We start from the raw sequence: 22578 nt of genomic DNA on the forward strand, positions 1-22578 counted from the left end.
TTTAATGTTTTACGTATTTAAAGTATAAAGAATTGTGAGTCAGACCATTTCGACGTCTTTAAATCGGCTCTGAGACTAGAGTGATTACTTAAGCGCCTACTTAACGGCCTAATACGCAAAAGAACAGAAGGAAAGGGTTCTTAAGCTCCGTCAATGAGCTTATCGGAGAGGAGAAGACAACTAAGCCGATTTCCTTGTTATTACACAGGGTTTTCCTAATTTCTAATAGAATATAATATAACTTATACTTTTAAAAACAGCAATTTAAACTATGAAAACATGCTTTCGTTTTTTGACACCTGACACTGAAAATGCCCTCCGAGTTTAGAGGCAACTTCGGGCACATTGGAGGTAATCTTGTTCACCATCATTAAAAGTATTAGCCTAGGTCTTGATATTCCTCATAATCTTCGGTAATCATTTGTCCGACAGTCTTATCGAAGACATCGAAGTCATTTTGTTATATTATACAATACATCTATTACCTGAAATTTTAATGATATCGATCTTAACTTACCTTTATCTCTAAGGAAAGAATGCTGTAAAATGTGACTTAGTTACATCAAAAAGAATGAGCAAGTCGTCACTTGGTCGTTCGAAATAATAAATATGGAGGTACGTCTTGGCTCAGTGTCATTCAAATATCCTCCTCTCTGCGTGCTACTGTGCAAAGACTTCCATACTCCATGGCTGTTCGGCATTGAGTGAGAAATGTAGGAAGATTGACCACATGTCAGTCCAGAAGCCGTCGCCACTCCTCAGCAGACTGAATACGTTACAGCACAGAAGAGCGAGCTAAAATAACTGCAAGGCACACCCACATCGCACGACCATGTCCGTATTAACTATTTGCCTGCGGGACGTGCGATAGTCACGGGAACCCTGTTTGAATTCAGATGTGTCTGAGGAGGAGGACGAAGAACACGGGAATCGTTAAATGTTAACGATGATTAAGATATACTTTTCAACACAATTATGAGGCATTGAATAATTACACTTTGGGTTAGTGCGTAAAGACCAAGTGCTATGCACAAAACCGCTTTAGAGAGGTGCGTAAACAGACTTTATTTTTAAGAGACTTCAATTATTAACATTGTTAATGATGACTTTAAAAGTTTGGCATAGTTAATGTCTTTTAAAGACATACCCTAACAGTATTTATAAGTATTTCATCAAGTGTAGCCTATATGTCAAACTCATTTCTGAGAGGCAAAATGTTCTACCATAAAATATTTTTCCAATGTATGAAATGCAAACAAATTATTAAAAAAAAGCCACTGAAGTAAAATCGATGGCGACAAAATGTCAGACTTTGTCTGGGTACATGACCATCTGTACTAATTTTCGAGGACGCAAATCAATTTGGAATTTCAGCACAGTCTTTTTTTTATTATTTGGAAAATGTATGGAACTGCATGTTATATGATTATATATGTTGTGGAAAAGAGCCTCTTTTGAAATATGCATTTTTTATTTGGTGGGGTCATGACGACCCCAGGGCACGTTTCCTGTCATAAAAACCCATCACTCCATTTCTCATGCTCTCCAAATAATGGTCCCTAAATGCAGCAAATTTGTTTAACACACAGGGCGCGGAGCAAGCGGATAGTGTGTACAAGCACAGTGATATATTACAGCAAATGAGTGAGGGTGGAGAGGGAACCTTATATGATCAGATTAACTATTTATAAGCTGATCAATGCCCCGCAGTTAACCCCTCTACGACTCATTCTTGGATATCGATACCTTGTCCTGATAGTATCGCTCTTTAGTTTTCTTGCCAAACAAAATAGGCAAACCAGTTTAACACACAGGCTAAACATCTCCAAATATACTCTACGAACATACATTATACATATCTAATGAAACGCTGAATTAATTATTGTTTCTTAAATATGTTGAGTAAAAAATTTGCTGCTAACTTGCATTTGCACTGCATTTTTTGTTTGAAGGCATATTTCATAGCACGGTGGTGAAAGCAGTCATAACAAATAGCCAAAATTAGTGGACAATAATATGACAAATGGCCTATTAATTATGTGTCACGATCAAAACTGGCGCACATTTGAAAGGCCCCTTAAACGGTATGAACTGTCCGACGAAAAGTTTTGAGTAATCTGTAATTAATCATTCTGCCCGGTCCAAAATGTGAACAATTACTCTAAACAAATGCGCGTTAATAGCGTCCACAAACGCCCCGCGGGCACGCTGCACCCGAGCTTCAACCGTGATTGCTCTACCAGAAGGTGCACGCTGCTGTGTGCGTTATTGACTTGGGACCATTTTGAACGTGACGTTACAGCATGCTTGATTTAATGGATAACTAAACGATTTATACATCCTTAAGTGCACTGTTAATTACCTTAAGATACAGACTATGATATTTTTTTATATTTAATGTCTTTCCACAGTAATTGTTATTGCGCGCTGCATTGGCCAATATTAATAGTGTCTTGAACGCACATAGACCTGGCATGATCCCTGTACGCCATCAGATGGGCTTATTGCAATATTGATGGTGAAGGAAACTTTAACCTGATCTGTTCTGGTCGTGTCATCTTTCACAATCAAGAGGCTTTTCTCCAGCCCACAATAATTACAATTTATTCTGTAATTATTCTTTTCTTTTAAATTATTTACAACGCTCCAACTAAATGCGTCTTTGTTGCCATTTATTCTCGAGAAACAGGAGCTCACGTGTGCTACAACAATCCATTTATGAGTTCAGCGCAGGTACAGACACACAACACCACGCCCGCTTTTAATTAGATATTTCAGCGGTAATTTTAGTCGAGGCCTTTTATCACACTTGGCTACCCCTCAATAGTTTTTCGAGTATATTATGTGAGACACGTCTGTGTGTAAACAATCGGTATAAGACAGACACCGCTTTAAAATATTTAAGTGTCTCTAAGTCATCGAAATGACGTTTCCACAAAGAAAGTCTATAAGATGGCTATACGTCTATCTTTAATGATGAATTACTACCCTTGGCTAGTGAAAACTCAAACTGCAGGCTAAATGTTAAATTACCTATTGAACACTTATCCACTTGCGTAGCTAACAGACGATGGTATTGTACATCAGATGTAAGCTATTTCAGAAATCTGTTTTTAATTTAGCTCCGCAAAAGTGAACATTTGTAAAGTTTATCTGTTTAGCCCACATTAATTAGGCTCAAACCATGGACAAGATGGAAAATTAATAATCAGGATTAAAAATACAGAATATATAATGAAAATTGTATAATGGTATACAATGACAAAAATCCGAAGACATAGTAGCATTTTTGTCACTGAATAAAATGTTTTAGCTTTAAGAGGCAGGTGAGCCTAAGGTAGGACTGAACGTTAATTAATTAATGTGTCCTCTCCGAGAGGAGCGAACACAATGCCAAGGGACTCTCCTTTTCAGAGAGCAGCTTTTAAAGGCCAACCTCCCACATTGTTAAAATGATAAAGTTATGAACATGGCCAGTTTCATTGCCGTGTCGCTAAGCATTAGCTCGCTCGTGTTAAAGTGAAGGTAGTGGGATTTATTACAGCTTGAGTTTAGGTGCACCACCCCACTATCCTAATACATCAGGATGCTAAAGCTCATCCTGGATAGCGTGTGACTCTACTCTGGGTTCTGAATGGGTCTCAGTTAAGTCTGTTTCTATTTGGGTTCGCACATGCCCATATCAAGTGTTGTTTCATGCACATAATGACACGCTGAGATACGCGCACATGACGCAGGCGTGGTGTCAATCAACACCTTCAGAGGAAACGCCTGCGTGCGCGCGCGCTCACATATACACACACACACACACACAGTGCAAAAACAATGTGGATAGGTGGCGTTGGTTTGTGAAGTATCTGATGTACTTCACCAGGAATAAATATCCCTAATTATAGTATACTTTTTTCAACGCGGGTAATTTCAGGAGAGGCGTTGAGCATTTGCCTCATGGGCCCGTCAGTCCACAAAAAACCTTCATGTAAATCTTAACTACGCAGAATTGGCAGAGGCAAGCAACGATCTCTCTCTCTCTCTTAGGAAAAAAACAAAACAATAAGACTGCCTGTATGAGCGCTGTGCTGTTAAACCTTGACCCCAATTAATTTCATTTTTAATGGTAAACATCAGCACCTTTTATAATGATATTTTTTCAGGTGTGCTGAAGTGAGATCGTTCAAATGGAGATAAACTGTACCAATTGTTTAAAAGGGAATGTTTGTTCTAGCCTTGACATCTCATAGCTTATGTCATGTATTGAGCTGGTGACATTTCAATCACTGGACAAATAAATCAAGTGTCTTCACAAAAGTGGTGCTCATTTTGAGACTTAAAGCAAACTATCCCTTCCGATCAGATGACTAGATTGTAAGTGAAGACGCCCGGACACTTCACACCCCATCACCAGGCTGTTGTGCGACAGCGACGCACAAATCGCACATGTGCGGGCAATTTGGAGGGTAACAGAAGGTTCATTTCCCCATCCCATAATTCATGTCCTCGCAAGTTGAATTAAAGGTCTTCTTATGGCCGATTTGAAAGCCAAATTCAATGTTTTATTACATCCGCCACGCTACGTGTGTAAGGTTTGTAGGCCTACACCCAGCCTTTATAAAAACCGGACCACAAATGTAAAAACATAAAAGGAGTTCTATTTCACATAAGGGGTTTCCGTCACGAAGGATGACAAGATAAGGCATTTAAAACATCCTTCATTTGAGCTTGATTTGACCTGCGCAACACGGTCCCTTTCCGAAGCGTAGAAATGAAAACCAGACGGTCGATAACAGAAGAGAGAGTATTGATCAGAGGACAAGTAAATGCACTAAACAGACTGGGCGCAAGATGGAAACAAGATGAAGCAGGCGTCGTCTCTGTAGAGTAGGAACACATGATCTCATAAAACAGAAGGTTTCAAATCGAAATGGAGAGCTGTGGCCAACCAAGCCAGGACGCAGTGGTTAACATTTGTCCATTCATCAAGTTATATTATGAATGAAATATTAGGAAAATATATAATGCACTTTAAAAAACTTGGACTTGAACCCTCACCCAAATCAGAGCTTGTGGGTGAGGATTGATTCTTAGATAGGAAGTGTTCCTTTTATTATTTATTATTTCGGTCAGTCCTGTAGTTTACTATGGAGTGGGCTCTCCAAATACTATTTAATGAACGGAAATACCTGTCTGATGAGACTAATAGACACAAATAGGGGTGTTCAAAAGCATTTATTAATGGATGTCACACAAAAGAGCATCTCAGGATTCTCTTAAAACTATTTTTGTAATCAATTAACTTGGTGTATTGCACCAGATATCATTTTTCAATAATGGACCGTGAAAACACATTCAACTGAACATCATCCAGGGTCACATCTGTCACATACAGGCTGTGATTGAGACATTTGGCCTTCTGGGGGTACATCTACACAAAACCAATAGATACAACAAGACATATGTAACAGATGAATTCAAGTTGGACTTTTAGGGTTTACAAATCATATAACTGTGAGCAACAATGCTGCTTCACAATATCACATTTTCTATGTGTAAGGCTATAACTTAACTGTATTTTATTACATAGCAAGAACTTCCATAAAGTGCATTTTCTTTTATTGCTGATGAAAAAAATATGGAATGCCTTTGCTAGAAAGAAAAAAAAACTCAATATTGCCCACATTTGTTTCTGGCTTTGAGAATTAATCTACAGTAAAATTGGCAAAGCAGGGAGTTTTGACATTATCCACAAATTAAAACAGGTGTTAAAACATACTACGTATTTTATGATGTGCAAATCTTCTGGGTCCTAAGAACTTTAACCGTTATCCTTCAACAGAGCAACTATCCCATATAAGAATGAACCCTTTGGTTTAAATAGGTATGGTTGACAGTAATGTGTTCAAGGCTTTAATTTTCAACAGATAATTTCTGAATTCAGATGAAAGTTGTGAAGTTTGATTGGCCAATATATCCGCATTTTGCTGCATTTCAGTGTGGTAGTATAGTAGTAGTAGTAGTAGTAGTTCAGGAGTATAGTACCGGTAATCAGAAATTAGACCTACTTTGGAATTATCTGGAGTGATTTAAAAGAGCTATTGACGAATAGCTTTGATAATACGACGATCGGTTCAAAAGCTTGTCTCTCACAAATGCCCATCATGCACCTTGATTTCTTTTGGGTTTGACCTTAGGGCTATATGACAGAAAGCCAGGAGATTTTTTCTGTCAGTGATCAGAGTTCTACTGTGAGGGAGTTGGTTGGTTGGTTTCAATAAAACTCTGTAACAGTAAAGTGCATTATTAACATGAGTCAATTACACACCTCAGTTTAATTGATGAAAATACTGACAAACCAAGACATGAATTCATTGGGGTGAAGTGACCAACTGAGGTGGCGGGGGGGTGGGCTTACACAGAGTTTTTAAATTTCACACATTTTTAGAAGTCCTCTAATGTGTATATGATTCATGATTGCTTAAAAAAATACTGCAAAAGAAGTTAAAATAATATTATTCCATTAAATATGCTGTCATACAACAGCACGTAACATACAAAAGCAGAATGAGGAATCATTTGAGCCACATAGTTAAACATGGTGTGGTGGGATGACTTTAGCACTCCATCTCATGACTCGACGTCATCAGTTCCTTATGGTGGACAACAGAGCTCGCTCACTCACTCACCTCACTTACAATTCAGTCATTTATCTCCGTCTTTTCTGGAGCCCAAGGTAATCTGAGCAGCACAAATGGACACCATAGTCCAGAGCTTGAGCTGTCCGGAAGCCCTTCCCCACGTCGCTCCTTCATAATCTCACAGAGGCAGCTTCCTGACACACCAAGCTGGGCTTGGAGGGGAAAACGTGTGGCACCTCATCCTTCGGTATTGAGGGCTTTAGAGTCAAGACCAGGATAGGACTGTCCTCTTGTCTAACTGAGCTTGGTAGGGCTTTTTAAGTCCATGCTTCCTACTTGCGTTTGGCAGCCACTAAACTTGTGTGGAGCTGAGGAGGAAAGTTCTCTTTGCATTGTATCTGTCTCTGCCTGGATGCATCATGTGTAGTTAGGGGGTGGAATGTCCTTTCCATGTTCTTCTCCCTGTGAAGCACTTTGGTTGTAAATGTGCTATATAAATAAATCTTACTTATTTACTAATGACAGTAGCAATGTGGTCACTCGTCAGACTATTGCTCCCTTAACATCTTTCACTGTGGGCAGAGTAAGCAGACAGAGTGAGCGGGCATCCAAAGAGGACTCTAGCTGGAGAGATCAGGCATGAGCACAGGCGTTGCTACGCTACAGACAGCTCACAGGCACACGATAATGCTAACGCTAACGCTCGCTACATTGCTGCCAACCAATAAAGCACGGTCGCTCAGGCGTCTGGAGTCCACCTAAAATGGCACTTTCTCACGGAAAAAAACAATGTAAAGCCAATCATCTTCACACGGTTACATCCGTTTAAGACGTTAGGGTCAACTGCACACTCTTACGCATTCCACAAACGTTATATTAGTATGAAAAAAAAAGAACAACAACAACAGAAGATTGCGCATTTCCTAATCAGCTCAGTCATGGGAGCTCAATGTAACAGGCAAATACAAAGAGTTAGGTTGGAAGTGAAGTCCATCACACAGTGTCAATGAGGAAAGGAAATGCTCATTTCTAGGGAACGCCCCAAAGTTCGGACATAATATAAAGTTCATGACAGGGAACAAATCTCATAATGGCCATAGCCTTGGCCAGATGGGAAGGGAAGTGTTGGCTGATTTCTATGTGCTTTGGCTCCTCTGCACCCCGGGGATAACAGGACTGGGGGATCCTGGGAAATCCTTCCCATAATTCCACAGGAACACCCCGACGGTCCCTTAGGACATGTGGGCCTGGGCCTGCTGGGTCCTCCTCTCCTCCAGGCAGCAGCACACCCACATGGACACCACCTCCATGTTCCCGTCGTCGTAGAGCTGGACAAAGGCATGGTCCTGTGGAGGGACAAACACGTGAGTGACAGAGAGAGAGAGAGAGGTGGGGGGGCAGTTATGGTTAGGAAGAGACAGAGAGAGAGAGAGAGAGAGAGAGAGAGAGAGAGAGAGAGAGAGAGAGAGAGAGAGAGAGAGAGAGAGAGAGAGAGAGAGAGAGAGAGAGAGAGAGGTGTGTGTGTGTGTGTGTGTGGGGGCAGTTATGGTTAGGAAGAGACAGAGAGAGAGAGAGAGGTGTGTGGGGGGGGGCATTTATGGTTAGGAAGAGACAGAGAGAGAGAGGTGTGTGTGTGTGTGGGGGGGCAGTTATGGTTAGGAAGAGACAGAGAGAGAGAGAGGTGTGTGTGTGTGTGTGTGTGTGGGGGGGGGGGGGGGTGGGCAGTTATGGTCACGAAGAGACAGAGAGAGGTATACAGGGGGGGCAGTTATGGTCAGGCAGACAGAGAGAAAGGTGCGGGGTTCAGGACTCAGGAAGACACAAAGAGAGAGAGATGGAAAGAAAGAAAGAGAAAAAGAGAACGAGCAAACGAGAGATGGAAAGAAAGAAAGAGAGAGCACGAGTGAGCAAGTGAGAGAGAGAGAGGAAAAAGAAAGAAAGAAAGAACTAGCGAGTGAGAGAGAGAGAGAGAAAGAGGATGAGGTACATAGTAGAGGAAAGGGAGCACACAAGAGTCACCCAAGCCAGTCAAGACAAGAGCAGCTGGATTAGGTTTAGCAGTGAAAAGACTAGCCATCAAACCCTCTAGTGTCTGCAGGGCAGCTGACAGTACTGCCACCTCCACAGAGCCACAGAGGTCACAGCAGGGACACAGTGGAGTGTATGTGTGTGTGAAACTGTGTATTTGTGTGTGTGTGTGTGTGTTTTAGGCCTGTGATGGGCAGATACATTAATTTCCAACATCAAGCGTAGGATTCAGACCAACACTGACACATCATGTTTTTAAATGAACTTGTCACCCCTTATTTCGGTGATAAAGGGTCTTTTGTACTGGTTGCAACAGAAAAGCAAATTGGTCAAAACGCCACCATCAGGGGGATGGGAAGAACACACACACACACACAATGTCACAACCTTATTACAGCTCTACAGGTGTGCTGCACACGGGGGCCACCGCAATAATCTCCACAAGAACTAGAATCAAGATTAATGTCTAGACGTGTGTGTGTGTGTGTGTGTAATTGTCTGTGTACACACACACACAATTATTGTCATAAATACAGTCAATGTCACTTTGATAAACGCAATTAGAGAATAGTATTAGCCATTTCTGCTGGATGAAAAAAAATAAAAAAGATAAAACAGAGTGGTACGGCCAGTGTCTGCTGTGAGGTGCAGAGGGAGAGCGAGAGCTGATGGGTCTGCTGGAGTGTGTGGGGGGTGAGCACGTCCTGGACACAAAGGCACCCCACGCCACTCAGGCCCTGACGGCCGCGGGTCCCGGGGACAGGCCGGCGCCGGCGCCATCAATCCTGGTGTCCTTCTAATGGGCAGCGCCGCTTTGGATACACTGAGGTTAATTACGCTCATATCAGTGGGAGCGTGCGGCCGCTCCTGGGCCTCACACGGACTAGGGCACCCATCTCATCCATCACCCGGAGAGAGGGGGGGGGGGGGGTTGGACCGAGGGGGGAGGGTTGGAGCGAGGGAGGGAGGGGGGAGGAGAGAGAGAGAAAGAGGGAGGGAGAGGAGAGAAGGCAGGGAGAGAGAGAGAGGAGAGGGAGAGGGAGAGGGGAGAGAGAGAAGGCGAGAAGGGAGGGAAAGAGAGGGAGGTTGGGGGGGAGAGAGAGAGAGATGGAAAGATGGAGGGAGAGGAGAGAAAGGAGAGCCAGTGGGGGCCCAGATGAATGTCTTTAATATCCAGCAGTGAGCCGTGGCTGGACTGTGCTGCCCTTAACCCTAACAGACTGGCCACGTCTCTGCCCCAACCCTGATGAATCCTGATCCTGACCGGGAGCCAGGGCTTCCTGCCATTTAATTCAGCTAAGCTCACTCTAATACACACACAGGACACTGCCAGTGTCCATTACATACACACCACTCCATACTGCTAGCCCACTTTGTCTACAACTAAAACACGTACACACACACACACACACACACACACACACACACAAACACACACATACATCAGTTTCAAATACACACACATACACACACACACACACACACACACACACACACACACACACACACACACACACACAAACTCTCTCTATCTCACTCAGACGCACGCACACACACACACACACACACACACTGGCCTGACTGGACTGTTGCGCTTGGCTGTGGTGCTCCTCGCCTGCCGAGGGCTGGTGGTGATGGACAGGGTCAGGAGCTCCAGCTGGACAGTTGTGCCACTGTCCTGCCAGCCGTGAGGTCACACTTGGGCACCCCCCACAACAGCCCTCATCTGGGCAACCTACAACCCCCCCGGCCAACCTACAACACCCCCCCCCCCCCCCCCAACCACCACCAATCCAACATACACCCTCTCCCCCAGCCCAGGAAGAGATAGAGCAACATGAAGCCAAAGCCATTAATTAAAACACCTGCTGCTGGAATGGAAACGCCATTCGGCCGGAGAGAGAGAACAACACAAATAAATACTTCTTAGTTATTAGCTCATTATCTGCCTCCTGCTTACCTCGTGTAGAGGAGGGGGAGAGAGAGAAAAAGAGAGCGAGAGTGTGTTGAGCAAGCAGACACATAGAGAGAGGAGAGGAGAGAGAACAGGGGAAAAACTCATTTTAAAGTGTGGCTACATTAATCACAGCACCATATCAAAGTGTGATAATCACCTGAATACTCTATTAAAATAAAACTGCCAACCCAGGGGAAATTTCACCTTACTCTTTAATTGTTTTGAGTCTTTTGATAGGCTTTTTAATCTAAGATTAATTTATGCAATTTTAAATAACTCTACATATGATTAATAAGCTTGAAAATTAAAAGGAGTCTAAAGCAATTATAACAAGTGGTTGGTCATCACCTCATTAGGTGGTGTTGGGGAAACGCAGCTGAGGAATGTGTGTGTGTGTGTGTGTGTGTGTGCGCGCGCGCATGTGCAGGGGATGGCTGAAATTAGACAGGAACGCAAGAGACAGAAAGGCAGGAAGGTGGCGAGGTCAGTGCAATAACTGGGTCTTTGCAGATTTGCATACTAATGAGATGATCCCTGTGGAAACAGTAGCATTGGTAATTCAATCCTGTGTGACTGTGTGTGTGTGTGACTGTGTGTGTGACTGTGTGTGTGTGTGTGTAACATTTACATCCATGCCCATATATGCTGATCTTTCTATTCAGTGTCCAGCCCAGAAGCAACACTCATCCACTGGATTACAGGGGAGTATATTTCAGGCCAGAGCCTGTGCAAGTCAACCCTCAGAGTTCAGATGTGTGCGGCTGTCGGCGGTCAGTTCAAATACCCCCTAAAGAGCTCCAGCCTTTGTGGTGTGAAACAGTGCACTTGTCCAGAGCCTCTCGGATGGGGAGGGGACAGGCGGAGAGGGGCGGAGAGGAGAAGAGAGGAAAGGGGGATGAGAAGAGACGAGAAGAGAAGAGAGTGTTTCATGTGTGGGGTGATGCTGCACTGGAGGGGAGACGGCCAAAAATACCACAAAGTCATCTTCCTGAAAGATAACCCACTGCATACTGCCAGACGTGCTCTCTCTCTCACACACACACACACACACACACACACACACACACACACACACACACACACACACACACACACACACACACACACACACACACACACACACACACACACACACACACACACACACACACATTCAAAAAGACATAGATCTTGTTTTAAGTACAACTAGAATTGCGGTTCCGAGGAACTGCAAGAGTGGGTTTGATCAGTGGCACGGAACTCGGCCTCATCCAAGGATTCCAACGGTACCTCATTTATGAAAATCGGGCACACGGATCAAAAGTTGTCTGCATTAACGCAACATCCAATAAGCTAAAACGCATAAATAACATGGTTGCTATGCTGGTTGCTATGGTGGTCGCTAGGTTGACATTACAGGGGTGGTTTCTAGGTTGTTGCTAGGGTAATTAGTTAGTTGCTAGTAAGCCATCTTAAGCTGACTGCATAAAGTGATTATTTTAAGAGATACATTTTCAAACCAGAACTGTGTATAGGTCATGGTTAAAAACGTATCAGAATCTCAGAAATAATCACGTAATGCAGCCAGTTTAAGATTTTTTAAGAAGTCAGATTTTTTAAAGGCAATCAAATTTCTGCTGACTCTCTTCTGGCTGCGGTTAAAGGCCAGCGCCTGCTGAGAGGCCTGAAGGGTCAGTTCTGAGGTTGTTGGCTGCTGGAACCGAAAAAAGGACTGCATTTTCTTAAAAGACAATGTGACTGAAGTGCGGGCAAAGTTTGCACAGAAATGTACGATTTTTCCCACCCTCATCGACCTTGTCATAAAACTTGTTTAAATGATCACACGACGCCTCCTTGCTGCTTTGTTGTCTACATCAGCATTTCTCAAACTTCTTTGACCTGAGGCCCAGTCAAGGCATACTTTGGGGTCATAGGGCCCACCTACATGAACCCACCCCCTCCTCCCAACCCCTATCAAATTGTAATGATATCACAATTATTATTTTTATACTATATTGCCTACATGCACTTCAAAACAGTCAATGTTTAAAGTGCTAAGATTGTTTACAAAAGTTTGTGAAAGCATGCACATCAGAGTACTGCTTTACTAATGTAAAATATAATTAGGCCTACACTAGTTTCATTGTTTTTGCATTGTTGCATGATTGATATGCTATTTAATTACATTTCATTTGAATGCCTGAATGTAAGAATTCAGGAAACACAATACCAGCTTTTAACATTTCTGTTGTTAGTTTATGTAAATCACATAACACATGAACTGTTTACATACTACTGATAGCCCATTACTGTACACAATAGATTAGTATCTTCGAATAGTCAAGGTTGTTGACTGCTGAAACCGAAAAATGGACTGCATTTTCTTAAAAGACAATGCGACTGAAGTGCGGGCAAAGTTTGCACAGAAATGTACGATTTTTCCCACCCTCATCGACCTTGTCATAAAACTTGTTTAAATGATCACACGACGCCTCCTTGCTGCTTTGTCGTCTACATCAGCCTTTCTCAAACTTCTTTGACCTGAGGCCCAGTCAAGGCATACTTTGGGGTCATAGGGCCCACCTACATGAACCCACCCCCCCATCAAATTGTAATGATATCACAATTATTATTATTTTTATACTATATTGCCTACATGCACTTCAAAACAGTCAATGTTTAAAGTGCTAAGATTGTTTACAAAAGTTTGTGAAAGTATGCACATCAGAGTACTGCTTTACTAATGTAAAATATAATTAGGCCTACACTAGTTTCATTGTTTTTGCATTGTTGCATGATTGATATGCTATTTAATTACATTTCATTTGAATGCCTGAATGTAAGAATTCAGGAAACACAATACCAGCTTTTAACATTTCTGTTGTTAGTTTATGTAAATCATATAACACATGAACTGTTTACATACTACTGATAGCCCATTACTGTACACAATAATACTGTGCCCATTCATTAACATATATTAAACATCAGGCGTCTTGTTTACACATTTAAACCATATTTGCACTTCGAATTTCGCTTCCAAACTGTAATAACTACATCTACAAAGTCTAAAGAAGATAACCATGTAGTCTGTTCATAGATAAGATCAATTTTGACAGAACTACAGACTTCGTGAAAGTAGCCTAGTAGTCCTACATAAAAGGCTCCATATTCACTTCATTGCAAAATCGCGGTTGGTCTGTTTACACACTAAAACCATATTTACACTTCGAAATTCGCTTCCAAATTGTAGTAACTAAATCTACGAAGTCTAAGGAAGATAATCATGTAGTCTGTTCATAGATAAGATAAATTTTGACAGAACTACAGACTTCGTGAAAGTAGCCTATAGCCCTACATAAAAGGCTCCATTCACTTAATTGCAAAATCGCGGTTGGTCTGTTTACACACTAAAACCATATTTACACTTCGAAATTCGCTTCCAAATTGTAGTAACTACATCTACGAAGTCTAAGGAAGATAATCATGTAGTCTGTTCATAGATAAGATACATTTTGACAGAACTACAGACTTCGTGAAAGTAGCCTATAGCCCTACATAAAAGGCTCCATTCACTTAATTGCAAAATCGAGGTTGGTCTGTTTACACACTAAAACCATATTTACACTTCGAAATTCGCTTCCAAATTGTAGTAACTACATCTACGAAGTCTAAGGAAGATAATCATGTAGTCTGTTCATAGATAAGATACATTTTGACAGAACTACAGACTTCGTGAAAGTAGCCTAGAAGCCCTACATAAAAGGCTCCATTAACTTCATTGCAAAATCGCGGTTGGTCTGTTTACACACTAAAACCATATTTACACTTCGAAATTCGCTTCCAAATTGTAGTAACTACATCTACGAAGTCTAAGGAAGATAACCTTGTAGTCTGTTCAACGATAAGATACATTTTGACAGAACTACAGACCTCGTAAAAGTAGTACCTAAAATTAGTGTGATAAATGGCCATCACGTAGCCTAAAGCATATAGCACTAGCATATGACAACAGCAAATAGCTAACGTTTACGTTAGCCTAACTTACTTATCGTTGACGTTGACCCGACACGTTTATAAGTTAGACCATAGACTGATAAGGACGTCCATCAAAATTCCGTGTGTATCCTGTGTATCTTTCGTGCTGCTATCCTGTTGCCTTTTCCCTGTTGTTCCGGCAACAAGGTTTTTACGCGATATTTGCCACATCCCAGAGAGTTGTTGTTTGGTGGGTCAGGTGACGAGCCGTCGAATCACAGCACAGCACCCAGAATGCATTGCAACACACCGTCTAGAAGGGACTCAGCGTTAGGTCGGCTTTAAATAGCATACAGAACCTATAGTAATATAACGTTGTCTGTAAGCTCCACAGATCGTGGCAAGACAATTGAATTGATTGAGGACTTCTTGCTGGGCAACGATGAGTAACTTAGTAATGCTGCGTGGATATGTATGAAATCTGTATGAAAGTGTGTTTCTCAATGTAATAATCTTTACAACTGTACACATGACTAAGTTCAAATGGAGCTAGCTGGGTATAGGACTGGTCTGAATGGATTGGTGAAATACTTTATTTATTTATTTTTTTAATGACCTATATGAACATGGTTTGGCTTTCAAAAAAAGAGGAGACAGCGCGACCTTTACACTTAGTGCTGGCAAGGCATTGAACTGGGCTGAATGGATTTGGAAAATATATATATATATATATTTTTAATGACCTGTATCAACATGGTTTGGCTTTAAAAAAAAGATGAGACAGCGCTTCGCGCTGTCTCATCTTTTTTTACATTACCTTTACACTTAGTGCTGGCAAGGCATTGAACTGGGCTTCATTCAAGGATTCCAACGGTACCTCATTCATGAAAATCGGACATACTGGTCAAAAGTTACATGCACACACCTTCATATACACAGACAGCCCAGCCCAGCCCATTAGACATTGCCAGATGGCTTAGAACTCTGCCAGGTGCAAGTAATCAACTCTAGCAGCAGAGCTCTACCAGGTGCAAGTAATGAGGTGCTGTGATGTCATAAAGCCCCAGCATTCCGCCATTGATTTCAATGGGGCCCAAAAACGCCGAAAAACGGGAATACCGCGAAAACGACAAGGGCCAGCGACACGAAAGCAACAAGCAAGTTACACCGGTTCGGGCCTGAATTTTTGGAGTTCGAACTGCGTCGATAGCTCAAACGGTCTAGGAGCAGTAGTTCGGCCAAAAAGTGGGTGAATAGGAAGATATAATAATAACTAGAATTGCGGTTCCGAGGAACTGCAAGAGTGGGTTTGATCTGGGGCACGGAACTCGGCCTCATCCAAGGATTCCAACGGTACCTCATTTATGAAAATCGGACATACGGGTCAAAAGTTACATGCACACACCTTCATATACACAGACAGCCCAGCCCAGCCCATTAGAGCTCTGCCAGGTGGCTTAGAACTCTTCCAGGTGCAAGCTTAAGCAATTAGAGCTGTGATGTCACAATCGAAATTTGAATTCTGAACATTCCGCCATTCATTTCAATGGGCCCAAAAAACGCAGAAAAACGGGAATACCGCGAAAACGACAAGGGCCAGCGACACGAAATTAACAAGCAAGTTACACCGGTTCGGGCCTGAATTTTTGGAGTTCGAACCGCGTCGATAGCTCAAACGGTCTAGGAGCAGTAGTTCGGCCAAAAAGTGGGTGAAAAGGAATAATAAACTAGAATTGCGGTTCCGAGGAACTGCAAGAGTGGGTTTGATCAGGGACATGGAACTCGGCCTTATCCAAGGATTCCAACGGTACCTCATTTATGAAAATCGGACATACGGGTCAAAAGTTACATGCACACACCTTCATATACACAGACAGCCCAGCCCAGCCCATTATAGCTCTGCCAGGTGGCTTAGAACTCTTCCAGGTGCAAGCTTAAGCAATTAGAGCTGTGATGTCACAATCGAAATTTGAATTCTGAACATTCCGCCATGCATTTCAATGGGCCCAAAAAACGCAGAAAAACGGGAATACCGCGAAAACGACAAGGGCCAGCGACACGAAATTAACAAGCAAGTTACACCGGTTCGGGCCTGAATTTTTGGAGTTCGAACCGCGTCGATAGCTCAAACGGTCTAGGAGCAGTAGTTCGGCCAAAAAGTGGGTGAACAGGAATAATAAATAATAAGAAAACTTAAGAAGAACAATAGTGGGCTTGCTCCGCAAGCCCACAGCATGGCTTTCAGCCATGCTGTGGTCTTGCTGGATCAAACCCACTAATAAAGTAAACTTAAGAAGAACAATAGTGGGCTTGCTCCGCAAGCCCACAGCATGGCTTTCAGCCATGCTGTGGTCTTGCTGGATCAAACCCACTAATAATAAGAAAACTTAAGAAGAACAATAGTGGGCTTGCTGGATCAAACCCACTAATAATAAGAAAACTTAAGAAGAACAATAGTGGGCTTGCTGGATCAAACCCACTAATAATAATAAGAAAACTTAAGAAGAACAATAGTGGGCTTGCTGGATCAAACCCACTAACAAGACTGAAATTTAAGTCCAAGTAAAATATCTGCATGAACTGTGCATCTTATAAAATATCATTTTGATCTTTCAAATAAAAAAGTATGTCGATGTGGAGGAGATGCGTTTAGGGGTTTGGAGGGTTCTTGACAGAATTGGGGGCGCGATTTGCGTGTGTGTGCGTGTGTGTGTGTGTGTGTGTGTGTGTTTGAGCACTTCAGCGTTAGGACACTGGTCTCTCTTTTGTCCTGGGGAGGGGTGGTTGTGTGTGTGTGTGTGTGTGTGTGTGTGTCTGTGCGCGTCCCAGCTGGGCATGGGGTCTGCTGGGAGGAGAAGGACAAAGGTGCTAAAAGGCTGTGTGACAATGAAGTCCTCCTCAGGGGATGGCAGTGGAGTGGGGGCCGGCTGCTCACACACATGCACACACACACACGTCAATCAACCAACAATCACTCACACACACAAACACACACACACACACACACACGTCAATCAACCAACAATCACACACTCACTTTCATATACAAACAGCCATGATACAAACATCCACAAAGATTGTCTCTGTCTCCACACTTACAAAATGGCATGCCGTCTTTCAAATATTATGCAACCACATGCACAGTTTCACATCAGCACACAACTACAAATAGTTTCATATCTATCATACACACTATAAACACTTTAAAAATCAGAAGGTGGGCAGGATTTGACCACCTTCTTACTGCCCCATTGTCAGTGTGAGTGTGTGTGTGTATTTTGGTCAAATTCACTAAATCAAACGTGGGCCTTCACATGATGGCATCATTAACCCAAATCCCTGGCCAACACTCCACAGACAAGCTGATAGAGTAGTTTGCCTAAGTACATTAACTGAGAAAACTCATACACACACACGCACGCACGCATACACACACACACACACACGCACACACAAAAACACACCAGCACACACAAACACACATACAGTGCCCATGTCCTTATAGACAAACACACACCAGGCTTCATGGCCATAGTCTGATGTGATGCATTGCTCTGTCGTCTTGGACAAGTAGAGGGACACACTTTGGTGGGTCTGCCACCGCCTCGGAGACATTAGCAGAGCCACGCTCAATTAAGCCTGAGCCGATCCTCTCCTGCACGATACCTCGCCGTTAATGATCACCCGTCATGGACCTGCACCGCCTCTGGAGCGCTGCTCCCTCACCACACACACACACACACACACACACACACACATATTACTACACACGCACACATAAACACACATAGTAACCACACACACACACACACAGTGCTCAAGATGAGTAAGCACACTGGTTCCAACACATACACACACACAGAACATGAATGTGACTGGCATTAACATAGGTTTGGACTGTTCCCAAATGGACAGAGAGAGAGAGAACACCTACAGTAATCTAGGGACCTGCAGTTAAGAAAGGACAGATAAAAATGGTGGCAGTGCTGACAATAATGTGCAGGCATCCCCATGGTGTGGTGGCACCACCTGAAGACAGCCCATGCCATCAACAACACCACACCATCAACCACCTGCCAAAGTGACAAGGGAGGAGAGACAGCCACGTCGAAATCACCTCAATGCCTGGCTTGTCTTTCAGACTGCTATACGTATAGTATGTGTGACGCCGAAGAGACAATAACTATTAGTGGAGCCAGGGCGCTGCCTGAAACTCCTGCTGTGGTGATGGCATTACCATACAGATCAAATGTGTTGCGGAGTGTTAATATGTATGCAGAGAGGGGGGGGGTGGCGGCGGCGGCGCACAGACAATCAGACGCAGCCACCGAGGCAGGGAGGCGCACAGTTCCGCTGCACTGACCTCATCTCACGCTCATCAGGCCCGCGGCCCCGGCACCAGCCGCCAGGCAAGCGGGCCCGCCACGGGATCCGCAAAACACACACACACACACACACACACATGCATACACATCACATACACACACGCACAGATAGGCATTCAGTGACACATGCATATACATCACACGCGCACACACACACACACACACACACACACACACACACACATGCATACACATCACATACACACACGCACAGATAGGCATTCAGTGACACATGCATATACATCACACGCGCACACACACACACAGATAGGCACTCAGCTACACACATGCATACACATCCCATACACACACACAGATAGGCATTCAGCGACACACATGCGTACACATCACATACACACACACACAGAGATAGGCATTCAGCAACACACATGCATACACATCACATACACACACACACAGATAGGCTCTCATGACTCATGACAGACTAGTGTGTGCATGAGACACAGGCATGTGCGCATGAAAGAAATCCTCTTTCATTTTATTAAGGTTATCACACCGTGCGTCAACATGAACATCGGCTGTATTATACCCATGGCTCAGGTCTCACTCTCTCCTTCCCTTTCCATCCCAACAATCTCTTTGCAATTCCTTTCACATCCCTTATCCACCTTATCCCATCTGGGCACAGCTGATCTTTTGACTCTGGCTTAGAACAACAGCGGGGTGACCATAACTGACGAGGTCTGGATGTCCTCTTTGTAAGTGTATTGATGGGGTCAAGATCCTCTAGAACAGATAGATGAACCGTCTCTGGTTCAGTGTACTGAAGAAGTCTAGATCTGGGTCCAGTGTGTGCAAGTGCTCAAATGGGGTCTGGACGTCCTGCGTGTGTTAGTGTGTCCTGCTTTAAGCCATCAGTGAGGAGCTGACCCTGAGTTGCAGTGCACCATGAGTCTGTCTCTATGGGAATGTGGAGGACAGAACATGGCCGTCTCTATGGAGAGGTGGAGGACAGAACATGGCCGTCTCTATGGAGATGTGGAGGACAGAACATGGCTGTCTCTGTGGTGGGGAGGAGAGAACATGGCCGTCTCTATGGAGATGTGGAGGACAGAACATTGCCGTCTCTATGGAGAGGTGGAGGACAGAACATGGCCGTCTCTATGGAGAGGTTGAGGACAGAACATGGCCGTCTCTATGGAGAGGTGGAGGACAGAACATGGCCGTCTCTATGGAGAGGTGGAGGACAGAACATGGCCGTCTCTATGGAGAGGTGGAGGACAGAACATGGCTGTCTCTATGGAGAGGTGGAGGACAGAACATGGCCGTCTCTATGGAGAGGTGGAAGAGAGAACATGGCCGTCTCAGTGGGGGCGGAGGGGAGGAGAGAACATGGCCGTCTCAGTGTTCTCACTCCACTCTCAGTGGACTTGGCGGCTCCATCCGGTGCCCACGGGCCGGCCAGCACTGTGCCAACAGCTTTTAAAGCCGTGAAGTGCAAATTGACTGTGACCACGGGTCACACACACAGATCTGAGATTTCCATCAGATTCACACATGGGGGGCAACAGAGTGGGAGGCTGGGGGGAGGGGGGTGGGATGAAGAGAGCAGCCCGAGTCAGCTTTTAACTCATCTTATGGTGAGTTCAGTTTGTTCTGTCTTTATGGCAAACCGAAATGGACAAAAAAAGAACACAGCCCACCCCAAACCCTCAGCCTTACATATCTCTTTTACAAGAGTCCTCTTGGCGTGAAACTCTGGAAGCCATTTTTCTTCTTCACTATATAGAAATGAGTATTAACTTGATGGAAATTGTCAACTGGTATGGCCCGTCTGCCGTAACCTTGTATGCACTGGACAGAATTGACCTTGATCTATAACCCCATCCCCTTAAGTAGCTGATCATGCAGGCCTAGTGTTAATGATGAGCAACTTGAATTTTGGTCAGAACCCTTGGAAATGTGCCGGAGACATTACGTAAATGGTGTGCTTCAGCAATGTTTAATGCAGGACCCCAGGCAACCTTGACCTTCATCCCTGTGACCCTGAGAACCAAATCAGTACATCCAATCCTTACAGTGAGTAAGCATGTCAGGTTTGATAAAGATCCTTCAATCTGCTTGGGAAATATCACACAAAGACTATGGATGCCATACAAACATTACGGATACCACACAAACATTACAGATAACACACAAACATTACGGATACCACACAAACATTACAGATACCACACAAACACTATGGATGCCACACAAACATTACGGATACCACACAAACACTGCACAACCAGAAAGCTGTATGCCTCACGTCCATAGTGGGCGTAGATGTGACACTAATGGCCCAGATGACTCAGTACGCTACAGGCCCTTGATTAACTAGAAAAGTTCTCATGGATAAAACCCAACTTCTCAGCCCCGTCGCCCCTGACACAGTACACAGTGCTCAGAAAGACTCAGAGGCACTTCAGTAGTTACGGAGAGCTCTGGGCCACCATTTCAAGTAATTAATTTCTAAAATAACTGATTAGCTACTTCTCCTTGTTCATGTCACCCCTGTGAGCGAGAGCTTGTGGCAGCGACAGATTTTACAAGACAGAAAAAAAAAATGAAAAGAAAATGAATGTGGCCGATTTTCTACAGCAATTATAACAAGGAGCTAAATGGTGGGAAGTTCAATTCCCTTAATCACCTCTGAGTGAGAGAAGTTACAGTTATATCTGTGATCTTAAGCTGACTACTGTTGACAGACAAATAGGGAGTTGTTGTCACTCATAGGGTTCACATGTCTGAAATGATTCAGTATAAATGTTGGAGTCCACTATGTGGACATCAGTGTTCCTATGTGTAAATATCCTCAGCCGATTCCCAATCCACTGACGAGGTAAGGCACACTCACCATTAAATTGTTTGGTGGCGGGCGCTCTTTGGGAAGCTTCTTCATACTGTGGAGACACAATTATAAACTGCAAGTTAACACAACTCAGCTTCAATTCAGATCCCGTCCAATTAATTTACACTTCAGAGAACATTCAAAGGAGAGGACTACAAAGGGGCCTCAAAAGATTTTTTTAGTACAGAAAAGGCAGTTTATGGAAGGGGGGCGACCTTGACTTGCCAGTATAGCACGAGAGTAAAAAGTCTTCACGTGTGGGGACATTTTAATCTCTGAATATCCTTGGTGTTCAGCATTTCCTTCTTGTCTCGTCCCCTCTGGAGATGAATTAAGCAGATTTAAATGGGTGGGCTGGGCCTTATTGTCCGCTCTGTCCGTGGCGAGGCTGGTATTGTCCGCTCTGATGGAACACTGACCTTCACACGTGATTTTCCTTGAAAATATTTTGAAGTTGGGAAGCGTTGCGAGTGAAATTGCAAGCTGAGGCCCCATGCGAGACTGTTTGTCTGATGATGAGACCAGACTAAGAGCCCTATTGGTCTATCTGAATTGATGCGATGCTGGCGATTGATAGCCTACCTAAACAAACTGCTGTTAATATCACAGCATGTCGGCAGCCTCGTCGACATCTTCATCACTCTCATTGCTTTGACCACCATCACGGAGACACGTCTTGAGGGCCAGAGAGCCGCAAAGAAAGCGTTGGCTAATTATCAGAGCAGGTGTAAGTAAGATGGGTTCTCCTTGGCACAGGTGACCTGG

The 22578-nt window shown here is 43.7% G+C and overlaps 1 protein-coding gene across 4 annotated transcripts in view; it reads right to left on the reverse strand.

The window, feature by feature from the left end:
* Positions 1-5207: 5207 nt before the first annotated feature.
* map2k5 (mitogen-activated protein kinase kinase 5) overlaps positions 5208-22578 on the reverse strand; it is a 59150-nt gene continuing 41779 nt past the window's right edge. For all 4 annotated transcript variants that reach the window (XM_076287261.1, XM_076287260.1, XM_076287259.1 and 1 more), the window contains 2 exons: positions 21820-21865; positions 5208-7978 (listed from right to left, as the gene is read on the reverse strand). In XM_076287261.1, coding sequence (XP_076143376.1) covers positions 7865-7978; positions 21820-21865 — 160 coding nt within the window. In that variant the 3' untranslated portion in view covers positions 5208-7864. The remainder of the gene's footprint in view (positions 7979-21819; positions 21866-22578) is intronic.

This window comes from Alosa pseudoharengus, unplaced genomic scaffold (assembly GCF_046254945.1).
Source record: "Alosa pseudoharengus isolate Yale_2024_CS ecotype anadromous, Long Island Sound unplaced genomic scaffold, YU_APseudo_1.1 YU_APseudo_1.1_scf_16, whole genome shotgun sequence".
NCBI lineage: Eukaryota > Metazoa > Chordata > Actinopteri > Clupeiformes > Clupeidae > Alosa > Alosa pseudoharengus.